This window comes from Macrobrachium nipponense, chromosome 21 (genome assembly GCF_015104395.2).
Source record: "Macrobrachium nipponense isolate FS-2020 chromosome 21, ASM1510439v2, whole genome shotgun sequence".
In the NCBI taxonomy this organism is placed as follows: domain Eukaryota; kingdom Metazoa; phylum Arthropoda; class Malacostraca; order Decapoda; family Palaemonidae; genus Macrobrachium; species Macrobrachium nipponense.
In genome coordinates, this window is record NC_087212.1 from 68,533,302 (window position 1) to 68,554,479 (window position 21,178).

Sequence of the window (21,178 nt, forward strand, 5' to 3'; positions counted from 1 at the left end):
GATTCATAAATAGAGCGATCTGAAATCTAGATTTTGTTTTATGGACTAACAAATTGCAAAAGATGGTACGAACAGGTGTCTCGTTATACAGACAGAAGCTTATCCTCGTTTAAGTCTGTTTTTCCACCACAAATTTCATTACTTTATAACAAAGAGAGGCAATTACCACACTGTCACTTCGAATCGTTGCTATGATGGCTTTTTCGAAAGACTGCAGATTTTCCCGTATACGCTACCCACCTACCTTTCACAGGCTAGAGTGACGGCGAGCAACAGATTGTTAGTGTCAAGTACGACCAGCGTTATTCTCCGCTGTATTTATACGACGACGAGCCTCGGCTCAGTTGCCAGAGATGTGAAACATTGAAACATAACCATTTACGATCTACATTCTTCTTTACCAGTGAACTAGAAAGTTAACGGAAATTAACGCTTTGGAATTTGTTTTAAAAGAAGAAGAAAAAAAAATAGTAATAAACATTGAAAATTTGTGTCTTGCCTTTCGTCCTCATTTTATTCCGAAGTGGTTCATTTCATTTTTTTTTCAGCAGCAAAGATGAGGAAGGTTAGGGAGAAAAAAATGACGCTAATGTTTTGGCCGTGACATCGGACAACCCTAAAAACCATTTTTACAGGCGGAAACACCCGGTGTCGCGTCGTGTGTTTCCTGCGAACAAAATTACCTCAGATTATTTCATCTCTCTCTCTCTCTCTCTCTCTCTCTCTCTCTCTCTCTCTCTCTCTCTCTCTCTCTCTCTTGGTTGAGGCTAGATTCTTTTCCATGCAATAAACTCTCTTGAACTCAAGATCCACTTTAATTATGAGTGCGATGAAACAGCACAACAAGTTCCTAGGCAATATACTCTTACTTTCATTACGAGCCCTCCTAGGTTTAGTAAAAGGTATAATTAATCAATTAAGATATGTATAATATAATATAATATAATATAATATAATATAATATGAGAAATGTTGAAAATTCAGTTGATGAACTGAAGAGATGACCGTGACGCATGATATACAGAAAATGTAAAGAACACGAGAGGAGGGAAAAAAAAGTAAGGAGAAGTATAAACGCTGGAGTGAATACGAACAAGACTTAATAAAAAGAATGAATGTGTACCTGAAGAAAGCAACTAAGTAGAGAAAAGTTCCCGAGGAAATGTCATGACGAAAATGTGAACACATTGCCCGTTTTTTTTTTTTTGGAGAGTTCTTGAATATGGAGGCTATTGCCGAAAAAAATTGAGGAAGGCAACTGGAAAAGTTAAAAAGTGGAAATTGCAAAGAGTAGATGGGATTGCAAATGATTAGCTAACCGTGGTGGGTAAGATATTTCTGGGTGTGGAAACACTCCAAACGGAGGGAGGGGGGGATAGGGGGAGTGATTGCTCCCTTGTATAAGGGGTTAATTTCTCTGGGTGAGGGGTGAATGTTATTAGGATATAGCAGGACCTTTGACAAAGGGTGGTAGAATTTTGGTATGATAATACGACAGGTAACCGAAGAATTGATTGAAGAATGGTACAGTAAACGCAATGGGGATTAGGTCAGGAAGAAAGAGTGTGGGTCGATCGTTTGTAATGGAACAGTAATAAGTTTGAGAAATCTGAGAGTGATTGGAAAGGGCTGCCTGTGACATAGATGACCTGAAAGACTATGATAGAACTGTTAAACATTATAATGCATGTTGTGAGGGGTGTTTAATTTATTTGAGAATGATTGTGCACTCTTTATGTTAAGAGCAAAGCATTGGAGGCGGGAGAGGGAATCGTTGGGAGCAAAAGTGGACAAGAAGAGCGACTAGTTTGATGAAAATTGTTTCGGACGGAAATCTTGTCTCCATGGTGTATAGTAAGTTCGTCAGTAGGGTAATATAGGAACAGGATTGAGTGAGATAAGAAAGTGGGTCGTGAATTGTGTTTGGTGGTTGATTTTTGCGCACAATGCTAAATTTGATATGAAACAAATTCTAATTAGCACGGTAGAAGAGTCAGTTAGAATTGCATGTTAGCAGAAAAAGTAACGAAGTCAACTAAGATAATACTGTAATGAATGGCAGAGGAATGAAAGTAGTACATGCATATTGGGCTAAATCCTACAGATGATGAAGGATGAAATCATTCTGGATTCTGAGTATACATACACGAAAGAAAACTATAGAAACTATTGAGAATATTTTTTGCGATGAATGTATAGAATGACAAGGGTTTCAATGAGTTAGAAGAACAGAGAGATGACAAATTAGTGGAGAGACAGATCAGCATAGAATAAACGATGGCTGAAACTGTCTTCAGGTGGTTTGATCCCGCGCACAGAAAGGAGAAAATGATAAGTTGGCAAAAATTACAAGTCAGAAGCTTTGGAGAGAAGGAGAGGCACTCAATGAAAGTATCTTGATATTTGGAAAGTATGGGAGCGTGTGTGTAGGTTGTTAATGTGCTGTTGATGATCCTTCTGTGTATATATAGGTTATATATAGAACCGCTAATGTGATAGGAGTTATCCACACAGTAGGATCATCCCTGATTCAGTAGACGAAGGATGTGAGAAGGGAAGCTAAAGATGACTGGAGATTTGTGGAAGGAAAGACGTGTGGCGGAATTTCACAGAGGTCCTTTGCACCATGAGCCTTCGAAGAAAATGATGCATATATAGATAATTATATTATACATTTATATATAATAAATATAATATATATATATATTAATATATATATTAATACAAGAATAATATTATATATATATATTAATACTATATATATCTATTATCTATTATTATATATATATATAGATAATTATATATATATATATATATATATATATTATATTATATCATAATTATATATTATATATAATAGATAAATATCTATATATATATATATATTAAATATACTAGATATATGAATATCTTGATCACAAAATATATAAGACATGACGTTATGTATAAATAAAGGTAATGCCACAGAGGAAAATGAAAAACGAGAACTGCTTGAGATTTTTCGTTCGGTTTTATGGACCCTTTACTAAAGGGTCGTTAAGACATAAAGTTCTCAGGCAGTTCTCGTTTTTCATTTTCCTCCTAGGAGAGTTTATTGGATGAGAAATATGGTAATCATGAAAGTATAAGTTAAAAGATTAATCAGACTGTTCTGAGGTGGTTTGGTCAGGTGGAAAGATTGGGCAATAATAGGCGGGTGAAAAGGGTTTATAAATCAGTAGTATAAGAATGCTAGAGTAGTGGAAGGCCTAGAAAGCGCTAGATATCATTGCATAAAAAGGGCAGTGGAAAGGGCGACCCTAACTTCTAGGGTGTACACAGGAGTTTAGCTGTGCTGCTGATGAGCTTATGGTGTTGGTTAGTGAAGCGACAACTGTTTGGAGAGCCTCTCTGTTAGCCGAGACTGTTCCACGTTAGTTCCGGAAGTTATTACCCTTCGTTCGTAAGCCTTCAAATCGGGCTAGTCCCTCCCTGACCCCAGAGTATTACCTACAAGGGGTTGATGTGGCGATGGCCGCAGGCATTTTCGGTGAATTTGCTGCAAACGACGGAAAAGGAGCTAGATTAAAAAAATAAAAATAAAAAAAAAAGGCTTCGTACTATTTACTGTAAATAACTTTTTGCCAGAAGGTCGTGTCTCAGCCTTGCGTAAGGACGAATTTCTAACAAAATTACCCGCGTGCTTTAGGTACATAAAAGTTGGCCGTTTATATATAGGAAGTACTCCGTATAATCTTTACGCATACATGAGAGCGCGCGCTCAAGCAAGCACGCATACACACACACACACACACTACACACACACACAACACACACATATATATATATATATATATATATATATAATATATATATATATATATATATTATATATATATATGTGTGTGTGTGTGTGTGTGTGTGTGTGTGTGTGTGTGTAAATAAAGACTGTCTATTTATAATTTTCTCTTGCGTGGAAGAATGGTACTACTTAGTTATTTTACCACTGCCTTTTCTAAATCTAAATATATTTTGTACAGTTGTCTTTAAACTGGAAGTGTTTGTTGTGAATTGCAGTTGAAATGGCATGCAAATCCACAAATGCTCTTTTATTTTAGAATTTTAAGTTCTTGACCAGAATCAAAGTTGGGCGTCTCATGCTTGTCGTATGACGTGTGTCACTTGTCTCACTCACAGAATGGGCGAGAGATATACGGCCAGCAGTGCCTCACAGTCACTCCAAAAACCATGAGTGACCGCGCGTGTGTGGATGGGGATGTAGACCAAGTAGACGGCAATATGGTCCAAAGTAAGCTTGAAAGCAGTTCTACTCCACAGTGGAAATAAGGTCCCTTACGTTTCTTTGCTTTTGGAAGTAAATATGGAGGGTTTTTAAACTAACATACCTCGTAGGGTTTTAGCGCCGTCACTGCATCTCACGCGGTGCACTGTAGGCATTACTTTAGGTTCTCTGCAGCGTCCCTTCGGCCCCTAGCTGCAACCCCCCTTTCAATCCTTTTATTGTACTTCCATTCATATATTTCATCCATTTTACTTTCCAGTGTCACCTGACAATTGTTTCATAGCGCAAGTACAATTGCGAGGTCTTCGTTCTGTTACACTTTTAAAACTTTCATTACTGTCAATATCTCTTTCAGCGCTGAATGGCCTCTTAGGTAGCAGTGTTCAGCCTTTGCCCTAAATTTTATATTCCAATTTACGTTAACATAGGGCTTCTATAGTGAAAAATAAAGTACAATAACTTAATCTGGAGTACATGTGTAGACCTAAACTCGTAAAGGTAGCAGCAGCACTTGTATTCAGTTTATACCTGAAAATAGAAATGAGTCTTTGATAATGTTGTAATTGATAATAGTCTTTGAATAGTTGGAAATACATTCGCTTCGATGGTTGTCCGACCATTGAATTTCCGCAACACTGAGTTTGATCTCTACTTGACTGGGTTTGGTGATAGGCTTGGGCCTAGCAACCGCATCCTACCCCTCGAGAGAGAAAGAAAGAAAAAAAAAGAGAGATAACGGAAAGTTACTTTTTGGGTCTCCCCCACCCCACCCCCCCCCCTCATCATGGTCCAAGTCCATGGGCCAAGGTGTGTCATTCAGAGGTCTAAGAAACCAATAGAATGAACATTAATAGGCTGCAATTTTGAGCTCTTTTACTATCTGAAGTTTAAAATAAATGTTGGTTGCTTTAAATTAATGTAGTTTAAGTCAGCGAGGGCCCTTGTCCAAATTTAAATTTAAACCAACAGAGAGGAGGTAGGAGTGTTAGGAAATAGCCATTTGGCTTGAACGTTGTAGGGCACCGCCGATTGAGATGACCTAAACTAGAGGCATTAGGTCTATTGAGGTCACCCGGGCAGCTATCACTGACAACGCCTCACTTTAAACCGCTTATGGATACCCCAGATACAATAATTGGTTTTCGCTCATTAGTGCAGTGGAGCCACCTTCACATTTCAGATCTCTGAAAGCACCCTTGCTATTTGCAAAGGTGACATCACTGCATGTCCTAGTTCCTACGTAATTGCCTATTGACGCTCCTGTTCAGTAGTAAGGTCAACGTCCCGGTTTCGCCATAAACATCAAACTTACGCAACAAAAAACTTTTCTGTGAAATTGTTCTGGCAGCAAGGTTTGCTGTTGTGATAAACCCAAATGGATGACAAGATCTATGTGTTTTATCTCCGTCTCTTTGTCTAGGAAAAAACGAGAGGTGATAATGTTGAATGCTGTCTAAATTAGTTCATGTAATGCCGTTTTATTTATTTCTGATGTCAGTCTTTTCCTTTATAAAGTTATGGCGGATCCGGGTTATTGCCTTCATAATTTGAGCAAATAATATTCACGAGTGGAATTACATTCCGAATTCTGTGTTAGCACCTATGCGAAGACTGTCACCCAACCAGTCAACGACCCACCCATCAACTTTTTTTATTCTCTCCGAATGTTCAGCGGACAGTCTACCTCATTTCCATACAATCATATACGTAAAGGGCTTTCAATGTGAGCATTTGTTTGACAGAGGCTGTTGTGGTGTTCTAATTTTCTATTCGATGCAACTGTGATACGGGAAGTAGGTTTTATTAAGTTATTTAACCGCATATCTGGTAGTTTGGATCGTCTGCATGAAAGTAATTCATTTTAACGTAATGCACAAAATTAACAGTTTCTTCGTGTACTTAAAGCCTACTCGTTACCTAAATGTCTCGGGCTTTTATGCGTTCAGTTCTTAATGTATGTTACTGGTAGCAAAATAATCAGAAAGGGTTATAAAGGTTACTTCAATGGGATAAATGCCGCCATATCTCATTCTTTTATTTTCAACGCGGGAGGACGACGCTAGTCACGATAGACTTAAATTTAAGACTTACAAACTTACAACGTTGAACCGTCGCTAGCACAGCAAGATCTGATGGTGACCCTCTCCCTTGTCTTAATCTTAACTGATATTTTGGTCACCGTCTCCGTTGGATTCCGAAGGATCTTTCAGTCACTCTTTGCTATTAGGTTGTGTCAACCAAATTTATAAGGTTAATGGCTCAACATTCGTGTAGTGTTGGAATAGTACTATCAAAACAAGTGATTTTGTCGTCAGAGACCTTCTCGTGAAGATGAGTCAAGGAGACCAATCATCTTAATCGTGATCCTGGAAAAAAAAGTTTCCTCCAACCACAAAATGCTCCTGCCATCAAGTCCTAAGGCACCGCTCCCTTCCTCCATCCCACCCCCTAAATTCCTACTGCTCTTCACCTTAAACTCCCTCGCTCGTAATTATTCACAGCGACGTTTCTCTGCTACGCGTTTCAAGGCCGACGCTCACTTTTCATTTTTTCATCCTACTTTTAGGCTAACTTTCACTTTCACGCTGGTTCTTCGGGACGTACTTAACAAAACGCCATTCCTACAGTTTTGAGCTTTATTGGTTAATCTCTTTTCAGATATTTACGTTTAAAAGAAAAACATTTGGCAGTTTTGTAAGGGAAACACATGTATCTTTTTTAAGAGTAGTTTTTTTGGATGAGACCTAGACTCGAAAATAGCTTCATATCCCATAATAATTTTCATTTTACAATTAATTTGATCAATGTTACTCCACATTCTGTGTGAAGTTGCATTGTCATTGCTGTTTCATTTTCTTTCTTGTTACTTTCTAGAATTTGACCTTCATTAGCTTCAACAATTTGCAGGGTGGAGTATCCACGTTTTAAACACTATAAAACCATGAGAAGGAAAAGCAAGTTTCATAACACTTCATATATCACTGCAGTGCCTGCTACTAAGGAGAGGGGCAAAACACTAGAAAACGACTAATAGGATTACTGTCGAATTTTCATTCTATATTTTTAGGTTGAATTGTAGTTCGCAAGGGTCAGGTGATTTCTGTCATCCCAACCCTTTTTATCATTATTAAAATTCCATTCTTTGTGCAGGGTCTTACTAATATTGACCATATTCTTTACTTTCTTGTGTCCTTGACCTCAAATAACTTCAATAATCTATAGATAAAACTTCAGACTTAGAAATATAATTACACTTTTGCCCTTCTTCCTATCAAAACCATTAAATAGATTGCTTTCTATGATTAATATATACCTTGATTTGTATTGGAAGTGGACATCAGTCACGTTTTTATGCATCAAACTCAATAAAATTCCTCTAGTATATTCCTTTTTCATGAGGTGGAACTCGGAAGGTGATGGTCTGGTGGCTGTATGATGGTATGGGGTACCATTAGCAGCCATGAGTCGTAGGTTTGTATCTAGGGACCTATGTCCACCAGTAACTTCTTGACAGATGCTTGTTTTGTGATGTAGGTCTGTGGATCAGGCATCTGTTGGGATTATGGTGGCCACCATGTTCCTTTTGTATAGCTGCCCTCCTCGTTTTTTCTCTGGGTGTACCTGGGGTACAGTTCCTCACGCTCAACCAGTAGTAGCAGTAAAGAGACTGAATAAATGAATGATGGCAACCTCTGTCTCTGCTGAAGGAATGCTTTTGCACATCATTGGCTCAGGTCACTCCATTTATCTTCTTCTGGTCTTGGTCTTATGCTCTGTAGGTCTTTTGGGTGGTGTTATGTGGTCCTTGTCAACTTATGGTAAGAAAACCTTTGATTTTGGGGAAAGGGTCCATATGTAAGTTGGCAAAGCTATATTTCCCTTGCCAAGTTGACTTTCTTTGGCTTCATGGTAATCATACAAAACAATCCTTGTTTGCTCAATTGACCACACCAGGTATGTGATTAAAAATTTAAACAGTATTTCATACCAAAAGAATTTTTTTGGGCAGTAAGTGCCAGTTAGGAGGCATGAACAGCTGTAGTAACTTCTTTAGCTTCTTTGAGTTCTTCCCTTTCATGTGCTTGAAGGAGTCTGCAACTGTATCCATGATTGTATCAGCAAAGAGAAGCTCAAAGATCTTTCCTATCCCTCCAAGGCTGTTACCTTTGGTGTCTCCAAATTAAGGAAATGATACAGCTCTGGTCTCTATAGTGGTACTTGTCATGCTCTGGTCATCATATTGGCTTCGGTAATGAGAGCAGTGACTATGAAAGATAGATGGTTCTAATTGTGACTGGTCCTCCAGCATTGGGCTAACTCACTGCAATGGTAGCTCTAGTTGTAGCATATCTATTATGAGCAATGAAGTGGCACTTGCCTCAGTAATACATGTTATAAAGGTTTTATTTTATTTGAATCTGACTACAGTTTACACATTTCGATGTTCCATGCCATTATCTGGTCTGCTGAAGTACAAAATAGGATATTGTCATTTAATCAGGATTTTATACCGGATGTTTATGTAAATAACTTACATTGAAATGATTGTTACAAAAGGCTTTGAGCCTTTGCTTGTTACTATATGTACATGGTTTATAATCCCATAGAAACAATTAGATTTTTCATGGTAGGTTTTGACCTTCAAATTTAATTTTGGAATATCTTTTCGTGTTCCTTGTTTTGACAGGATTTGGGAAATTTTATGTATAAAACTTGAATGCAAAAGACCTTTTTAAGCATGATTTTTTGTTTTTGAGGGATGATTTCCTTATTTCATTTGCTTTTTTCAAGTACAATGCAAAAACGATTGCAATTATCTTGACAATTTATAGCTTCCATGTTACTCTTGAATTTGTAAATGAGATTAAATTATTCTCTTATTCTTATATCTGATGAAAAACATTCCCAGTACTGAATATTAAGAAATAAAAAAGCTTTGTACCTAAGATTTGTGGGTATCACAGAAACGCTATTCAGTTTCTTATTGAATTCAGAGAAAATTTATTAAGAAGCACTAACTACAATTAAAATATTTTTTTGTTTCCTTTCTCCTTTGCTTCCAAATCTTTGTGGGTTTGAACAATACATTGGAAAATAATACTAAAGACAATGAACAGAAAAGAAGGGTAAAGAAGGGGAGAAAAATTAGTCACACTGTGAGTAATTTTGGCACCTTGAAAGCTGAGGCAGTGACCAAATGCATGTAGTAAATTGAAAGTATGGTGAATAATGTGCTGCACACTGTTTGATGCATTATTAGTAATAACATGGTAAATGTTTCAATATCAGTCTCCAACAAACATGATAATGATTCTATAAAATAAAATAATAAACTATGTACTACGCAACAAAAGGACGTTTTAACGCAACAAAACAATATGAAATATTGTTCTGTCACTCTGTTTACCGGTTATGTTCATTACAGAGCTAAGCATACCAAAAGGAAATGTAGCCTGAACATTCTCAGAAAGGCCTAATTAACAACATTAAGTTAGCCTGACATGTCACATCTTCATCTCTTTAACCACACTACGCAAATATAAAAAAACAAAAGTCTAAACTACTGCTACTACCAAGATGAAAGCCCAAATAAATTACATGAGCTAATTGAAGTCTACTGATCCTTGGAATCCCCACCCTTTGATGTTGATAAGGAAGAAGATGGAACTCAGTTCATAAGATGCCTAATTCTGAAATAACAAATACGTATATACTGGGATCAGAGTAAGGATAAAACAATATCTCTTCTGAGTGCTGCAAAGACTAATATACGCATCTACCATTAATATTTTTAGTAATGTCAGACATACATCTTCATCAACTATTGTTAGCTCTTTCATGGTCAGACTCACTATCACAGTCATCATCATCCTCATCATCGTCAACATCATCAAATTCATCTTCTGATGATCCGCAGATATCTAAGTCATCAAAGTCATCGAAAATATCTTCTTCCATCTTCTTCTGGAGCTCTTCTAATTTTTCACGGGCATTTCTGAAATATTCTTCCAGGGATACCGGAACTTCTTCGTTCTCATCTTCCTTCTGATCAGCACTCTCAAGGCTGTCTCCTTCTTTTCCTTCTTCTGAGGACTCGGTCATAGTAGGTTTCTTCTTTTTCTTTTTACCACTCAATTTATCCATATACCTGGGAATTGAAAAAAGAAAAATACACATCACAAATACAAAAGCTTAAAACATTACTCAGGAGCATGTGAAAAGTTATGCTCATGTGCCCTGTAGTACTCATAAATAGTCCAATAAACACAGCTTTCCCTTAAAGACACAATAGCAGTTTATTAAGCAAAATGTCTCAAATGAAACAGTCATCAGGTTACCTGTCTCTCAAATGAAACAGTCATCAGGTTACCTGTAATACTGGTTCATTATGTTTTACAGTAAACACTTTGGATTCTCTCTCATACTCTACCTAAAGTTTAACGTAAAGTGTTATTATGGCTTTTGTGTTCTGTACTGGTTATGAGGAAATAATCTCAATGTAACTATACTGTAACTTTTGACAGTGCATATTTAATTAAAAAAAAAAAACATTAAATCCAAGAATAAACAGTACTCTCTCTCTCTCTCTCTCTCTCTCTCTCTCTCCTCTCTCTCTCTCTATCTCTCGCTCTCTCTCTCTCTTCTCTTCCTCATCGTCGTCTCTCTCTCATCTCTCTTTTCTCTCTCTCTCTCTTTTTCTTTTCTTCTTCCAGTATGCTAAACTAAGAAATAACATTCACACTAATCAAATTCTGTAGTATAGTGGTATGTAAAATAAGTACGTACAAGGAGAAACTCTCTACTGTTATGTCTTTTGGACTCTTTTATTTGCCTTAAGAAATCATTTAAACTAAAAATATATATTAAAGTCTCAAAACCTCATCAAGATCTATCATGTTATATGCAGTACAGTATAATATAAAACTTTTCGCATGAAAAAATTTCAGCATCTCGATGCTGATCTTGTCATTCTTTGCACTAAGAACGTTCCTGAGTTTGGAGATAGGTAGTGAACAAATATAAACCTAAAGAATAAAATGGAACATCTCAACAGGTGCTGATATCAGGGATACAGCAATACTTCTACACTTGAAAATCCAGGTGAGCTAATACAATTAAAAAGGTGATGAGGAAATTTACAAAAATAAAATTGCTTAAGCATACTATGAAAATGCAGTATAGTACAGTATTTAAGAAGGTGCTGGACAAAAGGCTGAGAAAAGTTGTTAAAACTAACAATTACCAGTTAGATTCTTGCCTGAAAATCAACAGCCTATATATGAAGCAACTAAAGGAAAATACATGAAGAGAAAGAGATTATACAGTCATGAATAACTTGATCACGAAATATATAAAATGTGCTGCTATGTATAAATAAAGGTAATGACATGAAGGAAAATGAAAAGCGAGTTCATTTTCCTTTGTGGTATTACCTTTATTAAACAGCCATATACAAGACCCAAAGTGAAGAGAATGATAAGCATGTCTGATGCAACCACAACTGAGTGAACAATGACATTTAAAATAAGGGATAATATAGTCCTGTCTAATAATAATTAATTTTGCTCCAAGACTCATATAATCTGCCAAGTGAGCAACAAGATGTCAGTAAAATTATGGTAGTGTTTTCCTTCATATAAACAGAGACTACAGTACATGTCCAGTAAACTTCAAAATCTAGTGTTTCACATGTTAAAAGTCAAATTTTAGTCAAATATGTATACAAACATCATATGAATGATTATCAGGTTATGACACGACATAGAAAAATTCAAATACTAATTAATCATCCCAGAAAATCTTTAAAAGAAATGACATTTCAATAACTAATAATGCAAATGAGTGAGATTAATTTAATGACAATAGTCTTCAAACCAATAAACTTATGGAAAGTATCCTATAATGTTAATTAGAACAAAAGTACTTTTTATGTTCCTCTATAAAGGTAGTGCACAGAAGACAGAAAATGAAGAGAAATGAAGATACAACATGTCAGGCCGTACTAGTATATTCTACATTTCAGAGTTACTAACCTATAATAAGCACGACGTTTTCGTTCTGAAAGTGCCTTTACTTCTGCCTCAAGCTGAGCCATGGTTTGTAATTTCTCCTGTAAAAAAAAATAATAATAATTCCTAATCTTGATTATTATGATGCACTTGAAATGACACAAAAGCATTATTCTTGGTAACCAACAACTATAATTAACTTTAAACCAGAACACAGGAAAATTAAATATCTTTTTGTTGTAATCCTTAATTTGATTTAATCTTTATTCTTCCTCTTGCTTGAAATGATAGCTACCATAAGTATTGTACACCAGATGCTATGAATTGGGCAACTTTCTTCTCCAATATATGTCAAGACCTTTGGTTATATTAATAAATTTTTTTAATGACTATTCAAGGGTAAATTTCCCTCAATTTTTGCCATGTTTTGGTGCACTTTCAAGTATCCTGCTCTTTAATACCTCCACATTGCATATTCTATGGTTTCTTCAGCACCTCTCCTCTGATCTTGATCATTGCAATTAAACAGTATTAAATTGTGATATTTGTATCAAGTTCTGGTTACAGTAGATGGAAGCCAATAAGTTGAGATGCTGCTGTGTTAGTAGGAAATACTAACTACATTAGGTGCAAAGAGGGAAGGCATGTTAGATGTGCAAATGGCAAGAGGAGCACTGCTCACTGGAACTATTCATTCACTTTTATCAGATTAAAAAAATTTCACTCACCTTGTCTGATGGAGATTTATGAGCAACAATTTCTTCCTTTTTCCCACACTTACAGCAGATCTCCAAAGCTTTGGCACAGTCAAGGCATATAATATGATAGGAATCCTGGAACACAGTAACTTGCTTGTACTTTGTTCATACGTGGAACAAAGCTTTGCTTAACAGTAACTTGCTTGTACTTTGTTCATACGTGGAACAAACCTTTGCTTAACAATAAGATAATCTTCTAGGGCCAAGCTGGAAACCGGTTAAAAACACTCAAAGATTGTAAAAACATGGAATCTGTGGCATCTGGCAACAACATGCGTATATGAGGTAGATGTTGGTCACTGACCAGGCCTCGAACCTCATGATGCACCAGTCTTTCTTCAGCCACCTAGGAGAGTTGTGTATCACTTTGGGAGAATGAGGGAGATGGCTGGTCTCCTTTCACTTTTTCCCTTTCTTCTTCCTGACAGGCAGGTTGAAGAATTTGACACATAATAAGCTGGAACTGGTCTGATACAGGGGAGTGTGGCAGCCATACTGGTTGCAGTTATTTGTTTCTTTGTATACAATAAACAAATCTGCTTCTCAGTAGCACTTACTCCTCTGTCTAACAAGGGGAGAGAGGAGTGGTAACAAATCCCTGTGGCCTGTGTGGTTTGTTGCTTGAACAGACAGAATTTTTTTTACCTTCCACTAATGCAACGAATCTAGACATCTCTCATTGTATTTCATCCCAGAAGGTTGAGTATTTGGATAATTGTTTATCCATTATCTCATGGGCTCAGACCCCCTCCTTTAGAACTCGATCTTCTCGGAAGAGTGGGCTGGTGGGCTGAACCCCCAGCCAGTTCAGGATACTTGTACCCACCTCCAAGTATAAGTCTATCCTATTGTTAAGACCGAAGATTTGTTCCGCTTATGAACTAATGACAAATTTTTAATCAATCTGTATTTTCCATAGCTAACAAACCTGAGGTCTTAACGTTAACTGCCCACCCCTAGCCGCCCCTCTCATATCCTGAGTTGGAGGAAAGACTGGTGCATCACGAGGTTTGAAGCCTGGTCAGTGACCAACATCTACCTCGTATATGCATGAGTTGCCAGATGCCACAGATTCCTTATTTTTACAATCCTTGATTGTTTTTAACCGGTTTCCAGCTTGGCACTAGGAGATTATCCTATTGTAAAGACCTCACGTTTGTTAGTTATGAAAACAAATTTGATTAAACATTTTTCATTTCTAATTTTCTCATAAAGTAGTCAAGCACAAGTTGAAAACATTTGATCAAGATTTCCACGGATTCGTTATTCTCATCATGGAAGACCTTTTTTATTATATCATTAGATCATATATTAGTATATCATTTTAATAAACATTCCCACCTCAAACCATCCTTGTCATTCAAAATGCTGTACAATCTTAAAACTCGTTCCACAAAACCCCAAGTCTATATTTTCCCCCATTTATTGAGCAATGAAATGGAAAACATTAAAAGGCAATTGTATATAAAGTCACTATCTTCCACAGAGACATTTGCAAATCTGCAGAACTGCATTATTCATATTTTAGATACAGTCATAAAAAATTTTGTGCCAATTTTAAATATACTTAGATTCTGTAGAATGTTTAGGATTCATACATGTTATAGCATAACTATGACACTCATCTTTAAACTATTATCATTACAGGCACACAAAGCTCTATTTCACACTAAATATATAAAGGAAATAATATGCACTTGAAACTTTTAACACAAGCATATACAAGGTGCATCAAAATGACGAAATAGTGCCACCATATTATACCTTACTGGACCGCATTAAGTTACAATTTTTTAATTGTGCTGTATGAGTACAGTACCTTAATTTTCTTTAGGTGACATTTTGTACAAGTTTTTGGCTGAGAGAGTAGCTTATATTTCTTGTACTTGATTTTCCATGCGATCACATCTTGACATCTTTTGCACACCTGAAAAGTTTTTAATTTCTATTACTTATTAAGATCAATAACAGATGCTGCTTATTACCAAAAACTTCTCATTGTCCCTAGTAAAAACAAAAACAAAAATCACACAACTCACTCATTATTATTATTCCATCACTTTTGGTGTCAAAGATCAAGTATAGAAAAATCTACTCGTAACCCAAGGCATTTTTAATCTTTGGAGATTCCAGTGTTAAGTACAAAGACTAGCTTGAATCTCGTGTTACTAATCAGCACAAAAAGTTGTCTATACAATTTTGTCAGACTTCTGATAAAGAAGCTCACTCAAATTTCTGGCAATGAGCATGTTGCAGTAATTAAAGCAATAGTTGAGGTCAGTCTGAAATTTAATGGAACCTCTGGTCATACAGCCCCTCTTAGCTGTATTCTAATAAATAGATCTGCTGTTCACTGTTGGGGCAGCTTATCAATCAATATTAAAGTTAAAATATATTCAAAATAGCAATCTTATTATATGACTGGCTTTAAATACTGTAATCTGCTGAATATAGTCTTTTGATACCAAGATAACTTTTGTCATATGGCACAGAACATACTAAATGAACAAAATCTATACAATAATCATCCAACAAATCAAAGAGTACTCATTGGATAATAAAGGAAATAACATCTGAAGAGCTGTTGCATCAAATCTGCTTACCTCTGCTACCTCCAAGTCATTAATTTGTTTTGTCCTTTTGCTCTTGTCGTATTTGTTGTTTTTAAAAACTGTGGCATTTTGATGCTTTTGTCCCCTGGATCTGTTAAGATTTCCCCTTTGACTACTCATGTTGAGTCTTTTAACTGCTTCAATTGTAGGAAGTTCTGTAGGGATAAACTGAATTTGAAAATCTTCATTAATACAAGATTACTAAATGAATTTAATGTCAGAAACATTTCATGCTAACATCCATCTTTATCTTACAGCATCAAAAACAGTAACATGCAAATATTCAGATCAGGAGCTGAAGTAAAATAAAACATTTTACAAAAGCTTAAGTAAAGCAATATATTAATGATGATAATTACCATCATTAAGATTTCTACCAATTTTTCCTTTACAAGGTTACACATAAAATGAATTTTCTCTACTGTCTCTAGCTTGAAAGTTTTGTGTGCACTCCTATCTAGTGTAGGTATTCATCTATGGCACCTTTCCAATGATTTATGGACCTTCATAATAACCTTTGTCCTGCTACTAACATATCTAATATTTTATTCATCTGACTGTTATTTATCCCTTATCTCATGTCCAAACAGTCTTAATCTATGAGATCTTGGCCCATATTCTATTCACTAGACACCACATATCTCTACAATTTCCTCATGCATAATATACTTTCACCACACTCCATCCATGACAATTTACATTATGTGGTCACAACTCTTCAAAAGCTCCACTTTTTATTTTAAGTGCTCAAATCTCTTCTGCAACGAGTAATACTGGCCCCAACATGCATAATAAAGTTCTTCTGTATAATAATAATAATAATAATAATAATAATAATAATTAAAAATTCCTCATAGTAGCACGAGTCTTCAAATGGAGAAACAAATCCACAGTTATGTAAATGTACATATATTTAAGTTTAAAACAGAAAAGATAGCTTTATAAGCCTAAATTATTCACATATATACAAGTGAGATAAGGGGAACCGACAGGATTCCCGAAAGCTATCTTTTCTGTTTTAAACTTAAATATATGGTACTTTACATAACTGTGGATTTGTTTCTCCAATAATAATAATAATAATATTAATAATAATAATACCAATGTAAATAAAACATTTATCTTCATAGCCTTCTAGTCACTCGCAAGTCATTAGTGTTTCTTTTTACAAAAGTAAAATTTATTTAAATGGCATTTCCTTGATTTGTTTATATATATAATGTTTATTATTCTAATGCCTTATCTATTTAATTTTTATATAATGCAATCTTTAAAGTAGGCCTGGCCTAGCTTAAAGTAAAGGAATAGGTTCTCATCTCTTTGATTTATCCCTTATTTTTTAATGTTTAAGGATAATTTACTGAATATTTTAGTTCCTCAATATACCATTGGACAAGAATTAATGCTTCAAAAGTAATGCCGAAGAGCTGCCTGACTTCATTATTTGGCATCTTATCTTAGTATAAAAAAAATACTTAACTGCATAAAGATTAACTTTTAGGTTACTCTAGGAAGAGCTCTGCATGGAGATATTGCTTATAATTAAGGTTCTGATTGAACAGTATAGGAAAGGGTGTACATGATACAGTACAGGTGAGATGACTTGAAAAATTTACACTTGTTTTTTTTACTCTGAAAAGCTCTGCAGGACACCATGTTTAGTACCAGGCCCTCAGATGAGCATAAAAATTTAAAACAAAAGACAGTAAATTTCTTACATTACACGTATTTTGGTAAAATTTTCATGTTATCACACCTGTACTGCATCACATACACCCTTTTCTATACTAATCAGTAAAAAAAAATTCATTCATATACAATATCTCCATGCAGAACTCTTCCTTTGAATTACCAGCTTTTCTTTGATCATGGATGAACTAGGCTTCAATCAAACTCAAAAGTCTCTCATTTCTTGTTAGAATAAAACGATGAAATTTATAATAAAAAAAATGCATTTAATTGCTAAGTGCCGAATTTTAATGCTTAAAGTACATGTCAACTAGGTAATAATACCATCAAAAGTATCATTGATTCTTTATGTAAGCAAAGATAATTATTGTTGTCATCGGTATATCAAATGAACAAATAAATACTGATGAAAATCATTGTTTTTTTCACTAGGTTTGGGGAATGAGAATTTTTAATTAAAGAAAAGCTTACACAGTGACCAAATGCTACATTCTATGGTATAGGTAGGATAGAACTGAGGACTACTACAGCGCCCCTCTGGTTCAGTAATTACCAGTTTACGTGCATAATGGGCACTGTTTTTAGTACCAACCCCTTAGCAATGAATACAAAAAATGTGAACAAAAGACAGTAAATATCATAATCAAAAGACATAAACATGAACAAAAATATAAACAAAAGAGGGTAAATATTGTGGTTAGCGACAGGCAGGAACTAGGCTGCGGTAGTAGTTTTCAGTTTTACCATAGTTAATACAAACTGGATATTGGTACGGCAGCCGTATCCTAATTGCAATAGATATTGGTACGGCAGTGAGTTGCGCATGTGCGCACCCTTGCTCATCGCCTCAGGCATATCAATGATTGCAAGAAAATGGCAACCGAGCAACATGAACCATGTAATAATACATCAGATGTTTTCAAGTTTCAACAAGCTGAGAGAGGCAATAGACATCTACAAAGAGTCAAACTTCAAGAACTTGTATATCCATAGGTCACGAACAATTGAATCAGCCCTGAAAACAGCTTCGAAGAGGAGATTCAATGAAGATTTGAGGCCTAGCTAATAAAGTAGTGCAGCAGTCAATAGTGCATCCAATATGGGAAACATGCTGTTAATAGACCTGATTTGGATGATTACTTACGATTGATTAGGCCGTTTACCAGAGGATCGACTTTGGTAGTTTTCCTTATCATTATGAATACAACAGAGCACGATTTCTGTGTACTTCAAATCTTTTTTGAATCTCCTCTTTGAAGCTCTTTTCAGGGCCATGAATTCTAGTTGTCATAGTAATGCAATAATGATAAAATTGCTTTAATATTTATGCATATATACTTCCAATACATAGCCTAATGTCACCAATTTCAACGTTTAGTGTGTAATTTTATTCCAAGTTTGGAGGGGGAACACATACCAAATGGCAACAGAGAGAGAGAGAGAGAGAGAGAGAGAGAGAGGAGAGAGAGAGAGAGAGAGAGAGAGAGAGAGAGAGAAAGGAAGGCAAAGAAACGAAGAAGGAAAGAGGTGGCGGTGGAGGGGAGGGGGGGAGAGGGTAGGTGGAGCTTTTTACGTGTGTTCGTATCCATTTTTGCATAATGGAGTTTTGGTCTCTTGGTACAAGGACAAGTGTCGTTATTCTTTTTGATTAGTGATTCACGATACCCTAATAAATTATGGCACTGGGTGTAATGCACTATAGCAAAATCTCGTTCTGATACGAGTGTTCGTTCAGAAATATTGCCAAAAAACGTGCTTGCACTGTCTCTGAAACCCATAGTAGGTATGCTGCTTAGTTGTCAATCAAGTTTTTTGTAATCAAATATTTTTTACAAGCTAGCTATTGAATAAATTTGTATTTTTCTCAATCAAAACATATGCCCCTCAATGCTAACTTTCCTCTTTTAACGACTTTCTGGTCATTGCAAATTCGGCCCCATAATTTCTTATGGTGCGAAAACAGACGAGGCCCAGGGACCGAAAACTATTGCGTCACACTACGGTGATAATCCAGCAGTAAAACATCTTATATCCAAAAAGTAAATAATAAAGATATATATGCGCATTACGATTATAACAATTACATGAATAGCTGATAATCTGCATGAATAACTGGTAAACTGTTCTGCAAGAAAGTTGAGTAAAGCAATTATTTACAATAGGTACGAAAGTCAAGATGTTGTGACGTCATAATACAGGACTTAAAAGAACGTTCTAATTCCCAAAAATAATTACTTAAATTTGAGTCAGAATCGAGTTACTTTTTCAATAACGAATATTTTCAAATTAATCATCATAAATATGTAAAATATTGATGGTTTACTATTTATTTAAAAAATTATCTAAATGCAAGTTTCGTCGTCGTCTTCTACCAACACAGTTGTTTACTAAAAAACGTACTGGTAAGGGACCGTGTTCCGATTGTTGTGATGAAAGTGCCCTAGCGTCTGTAGGTACAAGTGGTGCGCAGATTTATCACAGGAAATGGGAAGTTTATTGACACAAGCGACTCCGTAAACATCGAAATGGCGTCAATCTTTTAAAATATTGAAGCGTAAGTAAAAATTTCGAAAGTGTTTTGGTGAGATTTGGACTGCTGTAGCCACCCTTTTCACTACCCTCTGTTTAAATCTTAAAATTTGGCCTTAATTTCTAACTTTGGAGAAAATAGGTACTTACTTCGAAAGGAGAGTAGAGGTCTTTAGCTCCGTTTCTCACCAAGAAGAAGTTGCGACTGATGCCCATCTCCGGTGTCAGGACGCGTTATAATGTACTTTTTTTGGGGAGGCATGCATTGATCATACATGGCCTGCCGAAGGCTATGCGGTGTTTTACCTTAGGGCTACTTAAAATTCTTGTTCAGGAGGTAAAACTGCATAGAAAAACCGCAACTGCCATAGTCTATGCCGCTGTGGAATAGTACTAGTAATATAGATCTACCTTAACCAGTAGTTAAGCCAGTTCACGAGATGGATAAATGCAATTAATTTACAAAGTACTAAGTAGGCTACCTACTACCTAGGTAGCTAGTACTTACCTAAAGTGGGATCAGCCATCAGAAAAAATAGTATTCACTTCAGGAGGCAATACCTACCTAAATTACATTAGGTAGTTACTTTGATTTTGTCATATAATTATCCCAGTTTTACTTTGCATATTTTATACAACTACTCTTACTTGCTGATCATACTTTCTACAAATTAAACAACCAATATTACCTTGTATATATTAGGTCAATTTGTTGACGGGTGACATGTGTAACGAGTAGTAGTAGTAGTAAGAGTTGACATTCCGGTTTGTAATGGCTCCCACTTTCCGATTTACTCGTATTTGTGTGTTTTTAAATTTGCTTTCCTGCTATCGTGAAGTTCTCGAATATTATTAATAATATACTTTTTTTCTTGTTGGTAAGGTTGTTGACAAATTTTGTATTTGTGATTTCACTGTATGGTGGATAGTAGCTACAACAGGAAGTGTTCTAATAATCTTTGCAATGTCCTGATGTTTTCGACGATAGCAGTAAAATACCCCAATTATTGTGTGCAGGTTCGTATCTTGTTTTTACAATACCCTGTACCATTATCCACTACAGGGACAGTCCTTCTGAAAGACAATGGAGGGTGTTTAGTGACTCTGGGTGTTATTTACAAAAACTGGCATGATTTCGAGTCGTGTTTGTGAATAAGGAATTTTCCGATAGATAAAAATAAGCTTTGAAAGTGAATTGATTGCTGGAAGTGCACGGCCTCCAAAGAATAATTTTTAATAAATAAATAGATATGCTTGGAACAGAGAAAAGGTTGACGAAAATAATTCGTTTGATTTCTG

General features: G+C 35.7%; 1 protein-coding gene and 1 long non-coding RNA gene across 6 annotated transcripts in view; both read right to left on the bottom strand.

Annotated features, from left to right (window-relative positions):
* Positions 1-294, bottom strand: part of LOC135197617 (uncharacterized) — a 5,828-nt gene extending 5,534 nt beyond the window's left edge. Inside the window, exon 1 of the long non-coding RNA XR_010310638.1 lies at positions 245-294. This is a non-coding gene — a long non-coding RNA (uncharacterized LOC135197617). The remainder of the gene's footprint in view (positions 1-244) is intronic.
* An 8,960-nt stretch (positions 295-9,254) lies between these two features.
* On the bottom strand, positions 9,255-20,698 carry LOC135198108 (uncharacterized protein C9orf85 homolog). Of its 5 annotated transcripts, none has more exons than XM_064225566.1 (6): positions 20,569-20,698; positions 15,653-15,829; positions 14,869-14,976; positions 13,020-13,124; positions 12,316-12,392; positions 9,255-10,430 (listed from the first exon to the last, which is right to left on the bottom strand). In XM_064225566.1, the coding sequence occupies exons 2-6, from the start codon at positions 15,779-15,781 to the stop codon at positions 10,100-10,102; spliced, it is 750 nt and encodes a 249-aa protein (XP_064081636.1). In that variant the 5' UTR covers positions 15,782-15,829; positions 20,569-20,698; the 3' UTR covers positions 9,255-10,099. The 5 variants fall into 5 exon arrangements, with proteins under 5 accessions (XP_064081636.1, XP_064081638.1, XP_064081637.1 ...); XM_064225568.1 differs by having other exon boundaries at positions 15,653-15,816; positions 20,569-20,646; XM_064225567.1 differs by lacking the exon at positions 20,569-20,698 and adding an exon at positions 20,388-20,526.
* Positions 20,699-21,178: the final 480 nt, after the last annotated feature.